The sequence below is a fragment of the Alligator sinensis genome, unplaced genomic scaffold, assembly GCF_000455745.1.
Source record: "Alligator sinensis unplaced genomic scaffold, ASM45574v1 scaffold347_1, whole genome shotgun sequence".
Taxonomy (NCBI): Eukaryota; Metazoa; Chordata; order Crocodylia; family Alligatoridae; genus Alligator; species Alligator sinensis.
This window is the reverse complement of record NW_005841922.1, coordinates 1058015-1076139: the sequence shown is the minus strand read 5'-3', so window position 1 is coordinate 1076139 and position 18125 is coordinate 1058015. Positions and strand designations below refer to the sequence as shown.

Below are 18125 nucleotides of genomic sequence, written 5' to 3'. Positions count from 1 at the left end.
AACCGCTCAACAGTTCAGAGATAGCTGGAGCCATGGCATACACAGGGCTAAACGACCTAGCAGGGCTAAAACACGTCCAGAACAAGCATGCCCATAAGACATAAAAAGTTGCCACTGGTGCAGACAGAGCCTCTCCTTCCTGCCTTGACCCTGCCTGGTGCCAGCATGTGCCAGGTGAATACCACTGACTGGCACCAAAACTTGCAACAGAAACAGAGGCTAAGTCTTGCGGACACAGCAAAAATTCCCAGACTTTGTCCAGCAACAGCGGTGAGGAACCCCTGCACCCCTCCACCATGCACCTCTAAAACATCCCTTTTCAGCTGACTGAGCTGTAATTGTCCCCCTAATGCCATTAATTCACTCACCGGTTTTATGTAAATCCGATAGTGGAGTTTTGTGAGCCCGATCATGAGTGTTAAGCGCACCCGCTTTATGAATAGTGGGTGAGTTTTGTCAGCATTCATTCCCTCACCGGCTATGTCTAAACTGATCATCATGCCACCAGGGTGCAGAAGTACACCCAGGTATACTTCTGGTACGGAGTGAAAAGCACCTGAACTGCTTTTATAGGCATTCAGGTCTATTCATTGACACCTAACCACCTGATCTGGTCAGGCTGAATCACTCGGCTGAGCCATAATACTAGTTGGCATTGCATTGCTTAAGTGTAGGCACCTACAGAACCAACTAAAATCTTTACAGTACAAAATTACAGTACTGAATAAATGTAACGAGTTTTGCAGTTATTAGAACAGAGCCAATCTGGATCACTTTCTTGAATTAAGGCACTTAAAATCTCATTCTGTCCCATTTAGGTGTCTACAAGATGTTAATGTTTTTTTTTTCCCTTAGTGTCATTTTTCCCTTAGTACCATGGTACTACTATATTACTACTATGATACTACTATATTACTATACTACAGTAAAATCTCTGTTATCTGGAGTTATATATCCTGTTATTTGGTAGGTTATTGAACTTACCAAAGTACTTAATTAACCAGAATTTCAGTGGTGGGATGCACACGGCGCTGTGCCACTTTGCGGCCTGCTGCACCGCTTTGAGGGTACCCGCGCAAGGTATCTCAGTGTGTGTGACCCTCCCCCCTGCTGCAGCAGCCTCAGGCCAGGCTGCCCTAGCATTTGGGGTGGCTGGCTATTATGACGTTTTCATCTGTATACTATTTTATTCTTTATACAGTATGTTATACTGTAATGTATTGTACACTAATTCTTTGAAATTTGCACTATGAGTATGGCACTATCTTCCTTGAGTATAACTTTCAGATAACTGGAATTTTTAGATAACCAGCACCTCCCACTCCCCACTCATGCTGGATAACAGAGATTTTACTGTATGTATTAACTGTATTAGTTTGATATTTATATATAACTATGTATTATACTAAATATAATATTATGATAACTTAAGTGATATACAATATCATAATGATATATCATACTAAATTATAATAATAAGTAGTGTAATACGTTATTATTATAATATATAATTGTATATATGTATAATTATACAATTGTATGACGTATATAATAGGGATAATCATACCTTCTCCCAAACTTCTCTTCGTAGTTTGTACGGTGTTTGGGGCAGAGACTGTCTGCATGTCTTATTATGCATGTCTATAGTGCCTAGCCCTAATCTCAACCAGGGTTTCCATCACCATCTCCTACACCCACAACCATAACAGCATGATATTAGTGGACTGAGGGAAATGTCAAGATATGAAATACTGGTGGATAGCTCCCCCTTGCCCACTCCCTCTCCCCCAATCTGCCCTTGGTTGTCTTTGTCAGAAATGGAATGTGACATTTGTCTGACAAGTTAGACATATTAAAATTATTTTTTTACTTTAAATTGTCATTTCAATACCATCTTTTCAGCTTGAATGAACATTTCAAAACCAAAAGTTATTTCAACACTTGTTTTAAATGAAATGTTCCATTTCATGATGACAATTTTTTTTCCTGAAATGAACATTGTTCCATAAATTTTCTGTAAAAAAAAATTAGTCATTTGAAGCGGCCCTGGTGATAGTTTTCATGAAGAGTTTACATCAGTGGTTTCTGAGCTTTTTAAATATGAAATCACTTTTTAAATTAAAGTGCAACCTAGGATCTACTGCGCGCCACTCTCCCCTCCCTCCCAGCCCAGCAGGTCAGTCTGTGGGGAAGGAAAGAGGTAGGCGGGATGGCACACACTAGATCCTGGGTTGCACTTTAATTTAAAAAGTGATCTCACTGCCCCTGTGGTGAGGGAGGGAGAGGGGTAGAGGCAGAGGCAGCGGTGAGTGGGGCCCTGGCCAGGCTGGGTGGTGGGAGGGTTGGAGCCCAGGTGGCTCATCCAGGTGTGCAGGGAGGCTCCCACAGCTGTGCGCACCCCGGCGAAGGCCTGGGGAGCACATGCCCTCCCGATATGTGCACGGGGCGGAGGTGGCTGCTGCTGTGCTTTGTGCCCCAAGCCCCACTGCAGCTGGCCTGGGATGGTGCGATGCCGTGTGCATCCCGCTGCTCCTGGGGCAGCTGCAGTGGGGCTCAGGGTGCAAAGTGCAGTGCGCAGCAGCAGCTGTCTCCACTCCACATACAGATAAGGGGGGCACATGCCCCTGGGCTTCCACTGGGGTGTGCACAGTGGCAGAAGCCCCTCCACACGCCCCTGGATGAGCTGATCCCAGCATCCAGTTGGGCTAGGGCCCAATGCCACGTGTCCCACCACCAGGTGAGCAGGGGTTGAGGCTCAGCCCAGTGGCATGTGGCGTTGGGTGACTCCTGGGCCAGCTGCAGAGGGGCTTGAAGCGCAAAGTGCAGCAAACAGTGGCAACCGCCTATGCCCTATACACAGATGTGGGGGCATGTGCCCCCCAGGCCTCCGCTGAGGTGTGCATAGCGGCAGGAATCCCCCATGCCCCTGGATGAGCAGCCCAGGCTCCGATCCTTCCCCTGCCTGGCCCAGCTGGGACCCCATTTATCCCCTACCCCTGTCTGTGCCGCACTCCCTCCCTCACCTTGATCTGACCCCTGCCCCTTTCCTCCTCCACAGACTGACCTTCTGGGCTGGGGGTGAGGTGGTGGGGCACGTACGGTCATGTGCGTATGCGCTCAGCACCCCCAGCCTCAGATCTACTGGCAGAGGCTCCGCAATCCACCACTGGTTTAGATATATTGAAATGTTGATGTGGTAATAATAAACCACCCCTGGGGAGAGAGCGAGGCAAAGAACAAACAGAGAGAAAGTCAAATTTCAATAACAAAAGCTTCCTTTGTCATCTGAGTAGATGGAGCAAATCAGGTTTCCATTCCAAAATTATGGGATAGCTGAAACTCTTTGGCTACGTTTCTGTGCTGATAGATTTAAGTGATATTATTGTTCAGCTGTTCCTTGACAGTTTAAAATCACTGTCAAATACTGAACTTACTGTAATGATTGTTTTTTAAAGTTGGTCAGGAAATGCTTTTCTCATAATGCAGGAGTTTGAACTTTTGATCTTTTATCACCATTTGAAATTGGGAAGCAAAATACAAAACCTACAAGAATAATTTTCACAACCTGAAAATTTGAAAAACGTTCTGTATCAGGCAAATATTCTGTGTAAACATTCGGAATAGTTTTATGCTTATAATTCAAATAATTTCATTTTGATTTCAACCTTTTTATGTATTAAACCTCTTCATTTTTTATTTGTTTATTTATTTTTACTATAACTTCTCTAACAGTTGAAAACCAATGTCATTTCAAACTGGAAAACATTGTTTTCATTCAGAAAATATCAACATGGGATATTTAAACAATTTAAAAAATACTTTTTTAAAGGTTTCAGATTAGAAGATGTGTTGAAACTTGCCGTTGCCAAAAATGTTTTCCGCAAATCAACCTTTTCTACTGAGAATATTTTTATTGGAGAATTCCTAAGAAACCTGATTGCATAGTGCTGTTCTGCTCTTTCAATTATTCCAGCTCTGTCCATTGTAGCTATACTAAATGTCTATCCCAAATCATTTCTAATTATTTTTCTCAGTTTGTCATTTTTTTTTACCACCAGTCTCTGTCTTTCCTTATCCTCAGTTCCATGAAATTCAGCTTTGGCACTTAATGCCAACAGCATGACACTGAAAATACAGCAATCATGTCAGGTACAAAGTTGGCAATGAGAGGTAATGCATTAATCAGAATTATGAGTCGTTCCAACTATAGCAACCGAAGCAATCAACGACCCCAAGTCTTCTTGCTTGAGCCCTGACTACACATTGGATTTTTATGGAGGATTGAGTCTGATTATTATTTTTGGAGTAGTAAACTACTTGCGAGTAAATGCTCCCAGACAGGCGTCCACATGTGCAGGGATGCAGAAGCAGATTTGCTGCTAATGGCAGCAAACTGCTCTTGCTTCTGGGATCGCTGTAACGGGCCCCTGCTGCTACCAGGGGGAGCTCTATGCTCCCCCGGGGGCCAGTCCAGGAGCTGGCAGGGAGCACTCTCCCTGTCCCCAAGGTGCTGCCTGCTGCTGGGGTGGGGAGAATGTCCTCCTGCTCTGGCAGTAGGGAGATCCTGGCCCTGGCTCCCTGATTGGGGGTGGGGGGGCACTTGGAAAGAACTGCATGGGGGGGGCAGGTCCCAGCCCCCTGCCTCAAATCCACCGGTGGGACAGCTAGCAGCAGTGGCGATGCATAGGGGGTGCATGGGGGTGGTGGTACACCCCCTGACAGGCAGCACTCCCCACTTAGGCGACGGGCAGGGGGGACAGGTGGGAGCGCCGGTGCCCCCGCTGCGAGCACTGACTAGGGAGTGGGTGCACCAGGTGAAGCACCACTGGCACTTCTGAGAGCACTGCTCATGCTTCCCTGTCAGCACAATTGGCCATGGGGGGACCCCCTCCCAGTTGCTCCCGGGTCAGTGAGATTGGCCACTGTGGGGGCATGTGCCCCCCTGACTCAAGTGGCACCGGTCACCCATGACTAGCAGCTAGCTCACTGCTAGCTGCCCCAGCGGCAGATCGGGGCAGGTGGCTGGGACCTACCCCACCCCTGCAGCTCTTTCCAAGCCCTGTGTCTTGATCACCCAATTAGGGCATGGGGCTGGGACCTGCCTCTGACTGGGATAGTTCCCACCCCTGCTCCATGATCATGGGGCAGAGGCTAGAGAGCCTGTTCTCTGCTCAGCTCTGCAATTGCCCCTCAGCCCCCACCAACAGAGAGCTCCCAGCACCAACTCCATGACAACAGGGCCAGCGCTACATGATTCTTATTTCCCAGCTCCGCAACCGCAGGGCCGGTGTTGGGAGATCCTTGCCTCCCAGCCTGAGTTCCCCAGTCATGGAGCTGGCACTGGGAGATAAGGATCTCTTAAGCCCTGCTCCCCGATTGCGACCTGGGAGCGCAGGGGAAGGGGGCGCTTGGAGCTCCCTGCTGCCACCGCAGGGGGACATAGTCTCTGCCCGGGCTCTGGTGGCAGAGCCCTTCCTGAAAGCAGGCAGCTCCTTCCGTTCCCCTTGTGGCCAGCTGACCAGGAACAGATTTGCTCCTGGTCACGCATCTATATGAGCACTACTGCACAGTAAGTAATTGCAAGTACATTTTCTACTTGCATTTGCAGGTAGCAAATTTACTCATGATTAGTGAGGTTTACTGTGCAGTAAGTGTGTGCACGTATAGACACACATATTTACTGCATAGTAAACTATGCTACTGGGCAGTAGTGTCATGTGTAGACACACCCGAAGAGTAGTTATCTACTCCCTGAGTAACCTTGTTGCTTTTCAGAGTAAACGTTAATGGTATCTTTACACGTGTTCTGGGGAGGAGAGGGGGTGCTTTAATTAGAGCAGCTTTAAGAGCCAGTCTAATTAAAGCACCCACAGGATCATGTGTATTCACACTTCCTGTGGTTCAATATGGTGGGAGGGACACTTTAACTAAAGCTTGTTCAATGACCTTTAGGTAAAGTGCCCCCACCTCCATCTTGAAGTATAGGGTGGCTGAATGCATGTGACACAGAGGCTGCTGGAGCATGCTAATTAATTGAATCTGCTCTGACCTATGCTAACTAGCATGGTTCGGAGCAGACATCCAGCACGTGTATAGGTACCCTTAGATTGCAGTAGCCAAGACACCTCAAATGACAAAACCCTTCGCGCTTTAATGGAGTTAGTATTTTTCTCCTCTGTTCCACATTAAAGCCAATTAATAATTGTCAACTTGGACATTAGTATTTATTAATGGTCAGTGGTAACTAAATTATCATGATTTCAGTGGCCTTGATTCATGTATAACTGCCCACCCTGTTCCACATATTTCCTGAAGAAGCTAAGACTGCAGACATTTTTTTACTATTTTTTTCCAATCTACATCTAGATGTAATAATTTCAGTTATGATCATATCTAATGTATTCCATTTTACCCCCTAAAAGAGAGCTATGTTTTTTCAGCTTGAAAAATAGAGTTTATAGCAGTTTTCTGAGTGATAAGTATTTTTCTTTAACTCCCATTGTGGTATCTGCCAAAATGTACAGCAATCCAATCCTATTTTCATATCAAGAAATCTGTCAACTCTTCCCCATTTGATAGCAAGATGCAGCTGAACTATTATAATGATAACTGTATGGTAAGGTTGCTTTCAGTAAAGGGTATTCATGAGTTTATTCTGCATCAAAAATAGTTACCAGGGCTCAGTTTTTCATCTGGGATAATTACTGTTTTTTGGTTTTTTTAAATAACTTAAATCTCTTCAAAGTGATCCAATGCAGATGATTTTTTAAAAGAAAAGATAAAGACAGATTCATATAGAAAAAACATCCTGTGGGGGGAATTTAAGAAGAATCAGCACAGAGTGGGAATGGATGAGTGGGTGGGATATCTTCATGTTCAGGCTATTGTAATTAATATAGGAAGACATGATTCAACTTTTCCTCTCCATTTTTACCTGCTGAGTTTTTGCTCTTCCTAAAGCAGAAATGGAAAGGAATATGTGGCTCCAGGATTGAATGATTTCAGGTAATAGGATATGAAGTATTTTCCCTCTTGGTTATCAATTCAAAGATGGCCCAAGTAGCTGGTGTCTAAAACTCATTACTGCTCAGTGGCCTATGTGAAGCGACTGTATGGTATTGGCCTGATTCCTGGGAGACAAGTGCCTACATCATTAAAAAAAAATACCACTTACAATGTGCACTACTTGATGCCTTGCTGTCATTCTCAGCAGAGTCCAGCAATTGAATGGGCTCTGACCCTTTCAAGCGGTCACTTCAGAGCAAAGGGAGGCAGGCTGAGAAAGATTGCACCCCAGATGGCTATTTCAGATTTATTGCATGGGGTTGATTCAAGGTGTCCATTAGCAACCTGACATTCTCAGAAATGCCTTTTACTCAAAATGCCTGTTTCCTTGGCTCCTGCTCTCACACCACAGAGTGTCTCTGGCAGAACTGCTGTGTCCAGGCTGATGTCCTCTGCTGTAAATTTGTACCTCGCCTCCTGCACTTCTGATATATTCCACAGTAAATGATTTAACTTTTCTGGCTACTGAATCCCATGAATACTCTCGCCTGCACTTTTCTGGAACATGTGTGTCTCCTCAACACGCCCGCATAAACCTTCTGCCTCATTGTCTCACTGTGCACAGACACATGGACTTCCCACTCCCCACAGCTCACCTTCCCCTTTCCCTTTCTCCCCTATCCCAGATATGGCACATTCTTGTCTCCTCTCCTCCTCTAAGCCCTCCATTTGCCCCTTGTGACAGACTCAGATAATCTCCTTCCCCAGAGCCTGGCACCTTTACTGGCCTGTCTATGTTCCCTGACCTTCTTTGCCTCCTCTCTCTCACCTGCAATGACTTGCCACTAAATATGTATAAAAGGGGAAGCTATCTATGGAAGCCAGGGTGGCCTACTCCTTGGTGTCTGTTACCTCTCTCTCCACAGATGTACTCCGCTTTAAGAGGACCTTGGTTGCCCTAGGGGTTATAGTCATAACCTTCAGCTGACTCATAATTCTGATTAATGCATTACCTCTCATTGCCAACTTTGTACCTGGCATGACTGCTGTAGTTTCAGTGTCGTGCTGTCACATGCCCATGCCTTGCAAATATCAATCTCAGTATTTTAGAGGGGGGAGCCTGGCCCTGAGTCCACACTTGGCCCTTCAAGTCTTGAACCTTTGTTGGGGTGTCCACCTTCTTGTCTTCAATCCCTTTCCTCTAGCTGGGGTCTCCAACCCAGGTCTATTTATCCTGGACCTCAGCTTCTGGGCTCCAGCCCTGTCTTGTGCTCTTGCGCTCTGGGCCCCTGGCCTGGTATCTTGCAGCAGCACCTGAGGTTCCTGACCCCCTCTAGGCAGCTTGTGCACTGCTCTACCCCTGGGGTCCCTGACTCTCACTAGGCAGCTTTCACTGTGAGGGTTTAGCCTAGACTTGCAGATAGGCTCCTGAAGTACAACCAAGAGGTCAGCTGGATGGGGGTGCAGGTTACCAAGGCATCAGGGCAGGGTTGGGGTCAGTGAAGTGGAGATCCAAGAGACATAGTCAGGGGTGCAAGCTAAGGTCAAAAGCCAGGAGAATCAGAGAGCTGGGTGCCACGTGCCAGGGAGGATCCAAGAGCTGGGTCAGGAAAGCTGAAGCCAAATCAGGAGCCAGAGTAATCAGAGAGCCAGTACAGAGTTCCAGGGACGATCCAGTAACAGGGCCAGGGACAGCCAAAGCTGAGTCAAGAGCCAAGAGAACCAGAGAAAGCAGTGAATACCAGGCTTGCCAGAGCAGACTGAGTCTGCTGTCAAGGCATGCCTACAGCCTGAGGCTGCAGGTGTACTTAGAAAGGCCGAATGGTGTTCTGAACAATCAATCTAGTTACAGAGAACTGGGGCAGCTACATTGGAAGGGATCAACTCAGGTGTGCGAGCTCAAGAGCTCAGCCTAGCCATGCCTGACTGGCCAGAGGCCCTGACAATACCACCCCCCTCTCCACAACCCCATGGGGCTGTCTTACAGATGGCCTGGGACTGGGCTTTTCTGGATACCTCTGGTAGAAGTCTTGCACTAATTTTGGGATATGAACATAGTCAGCCAGATTTCAGGATCATTCTTTGGGACCATAGCCCGCTCAATTGATCAAATAGTGAAGCTTGCCTCAGACACGTTTGACATCTAAGACCTGCTTAACAATATACTCTTCATGATATTCCACTATCGTAGGTTGGGGGGAAAGGGAGTGGGAGGGGGGTTCATTCAGTCAGGAAAAGGGTTTTCAATTAAAGGTTTGAGTAAGGATACATGAAAAATGGAATATATCTTCAATGTCTTTAGTAGCTGAAGCTTGAAAGCCATGGGGTTAATTTGTTTCATTACCTGGGCTAAGGTATTGATGTTCCAGTTTGGCCAATAGTCTTTGGGTCTTAATATTCTATGATGAAAGCCAGACATTGTTGCCAACCAAAGTAGTGGGGCCGGGCTGTAGTGTTGGTCTGCCTGGTCTTTATATGCATTCTTGATAGTGTCTAGACTAGCTTTTAGTTCCTGCTGGACTTGTTGGAGGTACAATATAAGGTCATTCACTGCAGGAACCAGTGGGAAGGTAAGTGGTGCTGTCTGGAACTAGGGATGGAATCCATAGTTGGAGAAAAAGGAGGTCTGGCCTGTGGATGTATGGATAGCACTGTTATACGTGAACTCTGCTAGTGGAAGCAGGGGCAACCACTTATCCTGGTGGAAGTTTAAAAAAAACACCTGAGGTATTGTTCAAGTGTCTAATTTATATGCTCCAAACTACACTGCTACAATTCACATCCAGATTCCAAAATTCACATCTGGTGTCACAATTATTGCAATATTCTTTTGTCTCACCTACACAAATGCAATCTTGCCAAATGGTTACCCATTCAGAATGCTGCTGCCAAGATTGTTTGCCTTGCCTATCACTTTGATTGCCCCTTCTATTTTCATCATAAGCCTTTTCCTCTCTCACACCAGGAATAATCTATTTATGCTCACATATCCCCTTTTTACATCTCACTTCTCAGTTATTACTGAGATGTCAGCTTATACCGCCTCCAGTCATCCCACAATGCCAGCCTCCATTACCCACCTGTAAAATTTCTAAATGAGCACCTTCTTGCTTTCTCCAATGCTTCCCTCACACCTAAAGAAGCTTCTTTATTGACAAAACAAATGTACTATCACACCTCTGACTCCACCTTAGAACATCCTTTTCCTGACATCTAAAATATTGTCAATGGTTAAGGTGTGGTGGATGTGTTGAATTAACTGCACAGTTCCACTGTTTCCTTCTACTTACTCATCTGGCTGTATCCATGTATTGTCCTTTTTTAAGAATGCAACTCTTAGGGGCAGGGAGTATCTCTTTGTTCTGTGTTTATATAGCACCTAGCACAATGAGGTCCTGTCTCATGCTCTCAGATGCTAACTTAATACAAAGAATAAGTATAAAGCAGGAGAAAGAACATAGCTGCAGTGCTAGGATAACATGAGAACTGGATAATTAAACTTTATGATACTATACAGGAAACCTAGGGTTTAAGGAGACTAAAAGATTTTGCTTTGGGCCAGCTGAGAAGTGTCCTCAGAGGGAACAAAATTCAAGGTAGGGCATATCTATTCTATTCAGATTCCTATTCCAAGTCTTCACCCTAATTTCTTAGCATCTGATAAGCATTTAATAATGCCTTAAAACACTTGACCTCTGTATGAATCTATGGAAAACTCAGAGAGACTATGTCTCTTTTGAGGTTATTGAGAATTTTAGGAAAATCCAGGTCTAAAAAAGAGAGCACCTGTCATGGGGGAAGGAGGTATATGATTGTAGGGGGCAGTGATATGCCAGTGCCCTGCCCCTTCTCATTTTGGTGCCACTTACTCCCAGGCCACAGCCCACCCCAGCCCTGCTGGTGCCCCTCACTCCCCAACCACAGCCCCCTGCCCCCCTCAGCCCTGCAGCAGCTCCTGGCTGCACCGCCCTGGCAAGCAAATGCACCGGACTCAATGCTGCCATCTGGGCCATGCAACTCCCTGCTGCCCCTGCAGGGCCTCCCTGCCCCCTTCTCCCTCTCCCTTCCCCTGCTGGAGGGGCAGGCACATCCCTTCCACCCCCCCTGCCCTGCCACAGCCCTGGTGCCTGGACAGCTTCCCCCAGTGCCAGCAGGCACCTGTACCCCTCACACACCCATCACCTCCACACACCCCTTTCACACATACACACACACATGTGAGCACCCCCACCCCCAGCTCCATGGATAGTCCCAAAGCCCTGGCCCTCCAACCCTCATCCTCCACAGACTTACTTTTATGCAGCTGCTGGAGCTGCTCCCACCCCGCTCCTTGGCTGCATGCCGGCCCTGTGTGTGTGTGCCCTGCCTCCGATCGCCCTCCTCATGCTCCCCGCAGCCCCAAGCTGCTCCTTGCTAGGTCAAGCTGGGAAAAACTTCAAAGCTGACCTGACCAAAATCCTGGACATTTGATCATATTTAAAAAAACCCACCTGGGTAGAGATCCGAGGATCCAAAAAAAGGACATGTCTGGGAAACCTGGATGTATAGTAACCCTAGACAGAATTCCCTAGAGAATGAGATTCTCTGCTATACTCTACCATACAAATTCTAAATCAGTGACGTAATACTCCATTAAATTATCAAAAGTCCTTTAGTAAAATGATCAATGTAGTAAATTCTAGCAGGCTTTGGCTTATAAGGGATGCGATGGAGTCTTAGGATTTCCTCTGCTCAAGGCACCTCTGAGGAAGACGTGGCAGGATCTCCCCCGAGAAAAGGAAACTAACAGAGGTGCGACAGGTTGTTTATGAGAGAGATTCAGATTGAGCAAGCCAATACATGCTCATAAAGAGCTAATCTAGCTCCCCGTGTCTCATCTTGCTGACTGACTTGGATCAGTTCCTAAAGTAAGTTGTGACAAACAGAGTGCTGCTGAGCGTGCAAGTAACTGCTCTGCTTGAGTTCTGACGGCAGCAAGGTAAATGCAGCTGAACAAGCAGCAGCCAGCTGGGAAGGGCAATGGTGGGGCCTGGCACGCAGGGACAGGAACAGGCTTGAGAAACAGCACCAAAGGGCTAGCAAGAGGAAGGATGATAATTTAAAAGAGAAGGTTCACAGAGAGCCTTCTGCTTTAGAGCGGTTCATCCCATCAAGTTGTTGTTAGCAAGACAGTGCAAGAAAGATGTAGGAATAAGTATAGGACTTTATACTTCCAGGGCTGTTCATTTGTCATCTTTCATGACCACTGCATTCACCTGAAGCTCTGCCACCTTATCGTAAGCTGAGTAGGGAGTATTTTGATTGAAGAATAGCTCTCTTGTTATCAACAGAGCCATAAGTACAGTGCTCTTTTACAGGGCCACTGTCAGGATGCTCCAGAAGGCTAGACTTTGCTTTATGAATCTGAATAAGACATGCACATTTAGCTATAATAACTACAGGACTAATGATGCAATATCCTTTGAGTTTTTTACCAGTTTCTTGTGGTTTTTTTAACTTTGTATGTACTCTAGCAAAGTAGCGCACATTTCAATAGCTGTATTTGTTTTTGCTTTGATTTTAAATGGACATATTACTAGAGCTTCTAGTTTCACTTTAGCTGGAGAAAAAATGCGTTGTGCTTTGTGCGATAAAGTGCCACAGCACCTGCACCCCCCTTTTCAAAATCCTAGATCAATGCAAGGGTATGGGATTTCTACCCTGGCACTGCCACATCAATGAACAACTATTATTAGAAAGTCAACAGAGCAGATGATTTATTTCCCCCAGGAAATGTTTACACATCCAAATCCAGATCCCTGTTAGCAAGTGGATGTAGCCAAATCACATGCAGGCATGCACAATGTTGTGCTGCTAAAACCATGTGCACTTCTGCAACTAAATGTGCATACTGATCAAAAGTCACTGATCAGCTGTTTATAGAAGTTTTTAGCCATTATAATTAGCAGTTGCTGTCTTTCCAAATCCTGTAAGAATATCCTTGCTTCCCTAAAAAGTACAAAACATTGACATCTACATAAAATACTATAATTGTGAGAACTCCCAGCATTTATGAATTAAATAAAGCCTTTAACCTTTTAAAAATTTGTTCTAACTACAAATTTTTTATTCACAGGTGCATAGAGCAAGATGCCACACTTTATCAGACGGTTGCTATAAGTTGCTTTGGGGTGATTCAGTGTTCGGCTTTTGTTGAAGTGAGATCAGAACCAAAACCCCAAACTCACCAAAAGTTACTTTCTGACCTGACTAACAATATCAGAGCTAGCAAAAACAACAAAGACACATCATCTCAGTGGGAAAGTTCAAAACCAGCTGGGCAGAATGAGAAATCTTTAGCATAGAACAATTAGTCCTATAAGGACATTTCCACTTTAATTTCAACAGATTCTGCCTCTAAAGAAAGCAGCAGTTTGTCTATTGAGGAACCTGGAAAAGCAGAGGCATCATCCTTATTAGAAGATCATTACAGAAACATAAATAGTCTGCAAGACAATATGGATGTCACAAACACACTTAAATCTCAAGGCAACCACGGCTGCACAAAGTACATGTCAGAAAATACAAGAGACTCAGTTTATGTTAACACTGTAGCTAGTGAGACTGCTGAAAAAGCAGGCAAATGCTACAGCAATGTAAATCCCAAAGCAACCAATCTGATCACTAATCACAACGACAACCATTGTTTTTATTCTGATGTCTTAACTTCTCGTCAGACCCCTGAAGATGCCAAGGCACGTGAACAAAGTATCCTCAATAAGCCCCTTGCCAAGAATACACTGTCTGATGATCAAGCAAATATTCCTATAGGAAAACATAACTACTTTGTAGAAGATGCCTCTAACAACTGTGACACTAAGCTTCATCCATACACAAATCTGATCACAGTTGATGAACTTTCTGACAATAAACTTGAGTACCTGGAATGTTCTGATGTGATGACAGCTCATGAAAATGAAATCTGGGAAAAGAAACTGCAATTTTTATTAGAAAGTGATGATGAAGAAGATATAAAACGGGGTGAGGATTGTTATGGGTGTGATTATTTCCTCAGTGAAATGCCTCATCTGTTTCAAGTGTCAGATAACACTGTGCCTATGGATACCACCATTGGCTTCTGTGGTCATCAGTCAAAATCCAAAGAAGTAGCTGTAAGGAGAGATCTCTCTACATACAGTCAGTCAACTTTGCGAACAGGGATGACCCTTACTGTTGGATACCACCAAGATAAAACTACCACAATGAAAGACAAAATCAAGTATATGCTTCCCATTGCTTCTACAGCAATTGAAAATGATTGCCTTAGAATTGAAGAAGAAAATACCACAGGTAACTATTCAGCTGCAAATTTCCCCACTGACAGATCACAGGACGTGGATCATGTACTTGCAGATATGGAGCCAGCCTCTTCTGGCTTAGGTGGCTCTTTGACAAATCAGGCTTCTAAGACAATGACAGCAAATAGCCTGGATGGAGGCATGCTAAATAAAAGCTCACAGGAGTTAGATGAAGTGAAGAGAAAACGGGCAGAGGAAAAATCTAAGGATGTTGTATTGAATCTGATAGAAAGACTCAGAAGAGACCTTTTGAAGCTGCTAAACCCCAAAGAGCTCTGCAAATATCTAACTGTCACAGGAGAATCTGCTCAAACTGTAATTGGGGGTATGGATTCCAGTGTACTGTTTCCTGGTCAAGAAGGTGTTACTTCAACACAAAGACCTCAAGAGATAGACAGCCTGCAAATCCAGACTGGTTTATGTCCTACAGAGAAGGCAGACAATAACTGCCCTGGGGATGGGGAGTGGAGCAGGACCCTGTCTGAGAAAACTCAGGTGCCAAATGAAAGCACCTCATCCAGTGTAAGTAAAGCATTTTATCATTTAATATAAAGGGTTTTTTCACTGACTTGAATGCTCTCTCTTCTTATTTGTGGCAAAATAATGTAAAATGTAAATTACTTCAAAAGATACTACTCAAGCACTTGTGAATGACAGCTACTGCTGTGAAGGAAATCTGGTTTTAAAAAAAGGCCCAGATAAACCAGAAGCTGTCCTAATTATAGAGGGAGACTGATAATAGTAAGAGGCACTAATGGGACTGTGGACAGCTGGGTAGGGAAATCTGATATTTAAACTACTGCATGTGTCTTATCCAAGCAGTCTTTCCCTCTCTAGCTCTCTCTTTCCCAAGAAAGTTTCTCCAGCCACTGCTGTGAGCAGAGACTATTTTATATTATTTTCTTTTCCAGCTATGATTAAAGTGATCTCAGTTACTTTACTGCAACTTGTGATCTCAGCTGTCTTTCTGCAAATCTGAAATAAATCAACTGAAAGCAGTTGAGACTTACCTGGATTTCCCTCCATGTAACTGAGATGAGAGTTTGAGACACTTTACATTCTTCCTAATAAAAGCATAAAAGATGTAAATGTTCTAGCAAAAAATAGTTTCTTTCCCTTTGTGAAGATAGTGAAACCTGTATTATAGACTCTTAGCTAGATAACCAGCTGATACCTAGATTCATTACAGTCAAATTAAATGGAGTCACATCAGTTTTCATCAGCAGGTGAATGGGGCCATATTTTTTTTTATTTCATGTAGTAAAAAGCAAAGAAAAAACAAAAGCCTAAAAGATCAGGCAGATCCTGTTCCTTTCTCATTCACTTACTAAAGGATTTTAAAGCATGTGACAATGAACTAGAAAATCTATCTGAGAAAACTAGTAAGGGTGTATCCTGAATAAGGATGTACAAATGTGCCTATTGACCTGGAAGGGATCTGAATAACTTTACCCCAGAGCATGACTGCCTGATAATAGGCTTTTGAAATATAAACATCATGCAAGGAGTAATTTATCAATTCAATACATTTTGTGTGGTCAATGCAGAAACACTGGAAAACTCTCTGCCCAATTCACCTTAATCTTTAGGGTTACAGTGGGGCATGACAGCAAGCCATTACATGGGCAGTAACCAAACAGCCCATCATTTGAATGCAGATGGCATTCAAGAATCATGGCATTAATACAATATTTTGACCCAGAATACAGGTTTTGACTAACTATGCTTCCCCTCTCCCTCTTTTTCTCTGTCCCTATGACAACTCTGCTGTTGCTCTGAGAGTTCCTTTGCGTTCACCAGGAGAGCCCTGATATCTCATTCTGATATCCCCCAACTGCTGGAATTAACTGCTTCCATTTATCTATGTTAGCTGCATTTGGGCATGTGTGGGCTCACACTAAGTGGGCGCACACACACACATACACATACCCATCTTATACTTTCAGGTCCACATGCTTTCTTCTGTTATGTCTTTCCAGCTTAAAAAAGCTCCCATTTCAAACTGATCCTTTAACTTTGAATTAAGTCACTGGAATTTTTTAAACAATCAAAACCAACCAAAGTATCTCATATGGAAAGGTGCCCATAGCACCTGCATTCCAGTTTTCTTTCCTTACATATCCATTAAAAGGGCCGCAGTATTTTAAGTGTGCCTCCCACCCTTACGTTGTAAAATATCCCTTGGCCAGGTTAATCTACTAAGAATATCATGATATTATGCATTGTCATGATTTGGATCAGACATTAAACCCCAGTCCATTCAGAGTGAAGCCATTAAAATTTCATGGATGTTTTTCCAAGAACAGGTATGGTGGGTTAATCAGATTAGCTAGATATATTCTAACTACACTGATCCCATGCTTCTCTTGCATGTATATACAAGTATATGTGCACATATGTGTATACTGTAGGTGTGTTTCAAAGCTTCATTGCAGATATATCTGAAACAAACACGTTTAGAAAGAGAGTAGGGATAAGAATCAACCAAATCCTTGATTTAAATGCTCTTGTATGAATTACTTGGATCTGGGTTGTACCTAAATTCATAATTTCAGCTCATTGCTGTCTTAATACTGAGTCAAATTCAAGCCTCAGCCCCAAAGACTGCAACCTGGGGAAATTTAGGCTGGAATACATTCTCCCTTGGATTGTCCTTCATGAGATCTCTAATGATACCATGGTATCTTCCGTATTTTTCCAGTGCAAAGTCAGGATGGAGATCAAGAACCAGCCTGATGCACTATGAACAACCTGATCTGCTTAGGGCTAACTTTGGCATAGCCTTGCATTTGGGCCACTGCAAAGTTTCTGAGCCCCAGCAGGAGCATCATAAGGCACTTCCCCCTTTCACATAGCTCTTCTTAATCTCCGTGGGTAGGGACAGACATTCAAAAAGCTGGAGCCTGGCTTGATTCAATCTTTGCAGGTTAGTCTACCCTGCCTAGGCTGAACTGGTTTGTAACAGGACAAAACATTTGCTCTGGACTGAGGCAATGCAGGCACATGCCCGCAGTTGCTCAGGGCTGGTGCTGGGGGGTGCTAGAGCAGGTCCTCAGCTGCAGGGAAGCTGTGTGGGGAGGCATGGGCAGTCTGGGCTGAACTGGCCAGGGAGGGGTTTAATTCCCTGTCTCTAGCTACTGGCGGGGACCCAAGCCAGATCTGTCCATCCTCACTGCAGCTCTCCCTTCCCCCTTGCAGGGGCCCTGCCTGGCTGTGCCCCCACCCTGTCACTGCAGGGGAGGGGGCAGGGCCCTTGTTGGGGGCAGCAGCCCCTGTCATAATGTGAGGGAGTGAGCCCCTTCCTGGTGGGGGTGCTGTGCTGCGCGGCTGGCAGCGCTGCAGCAGCACTGGGGTCCAGAGTGGGCCTCTCTGTGCTTGAGGCAAGCCCGCTCTGGGCAGGAGGAGGCTTATTCGGATGCTAGCCCCTGGCATCGCATTGGGGTCTTCCCGGCACAGCTGCAGCTGCCGCTTGGCATGTGCTTGGGGTCAGTGGCTGAATAAGTGTCCTGCCAGGAGGAGGCTGACCCAGAGCACGGAGCAGTGGCTGCGGCCATATCAGGAAGACCCCAATGCGATGCCAGTGGCCAGCAGTCACTGTCCAAATAAGCCTCCTCCTTCCCAGATGGGGCTTGCCTCAAGCACAGAGCAGCCACCAGCATTGCAGCGGGGTCTGCCCAGCATGGCTGCAGCCACCGCTCTGTGCTCCAGGCCAGCGTCTGAATAAGCGTCCTCCTGCTGGGAGGGGGCTGGCCCGAGCACAGAGCGGCAGCGGCAGCTCGGCCA

General features: G+C 45.2%; 1 protein-coding gene across 3 annotated transcripts in view; it reads left to right on the top strand.

Moving 5' to 3' along the window:
- The window catches only part of ALPK2 (alpha kinase 2), an 87898-nt gene that overhangs the window by 8548 nt on the left and 61225 nt on the right, over positions 1–18125 (top strand). For all 3 annotated transcript variants that reach the window (XM_014517712.2, XM_025198458.1, XM_025198459.1), the window contains one exon: positions 13121–14864. In XM_014517712.2, the coding sequence (XP_014373198.1) occupies positions 13503–14864 (1362 nt within the window). In that variant the 5' untranslated portion in view covers positions 13121–13502. The remainder of the gene's footprint in view (positions 1–13120; positions 14865–18125) is intronic.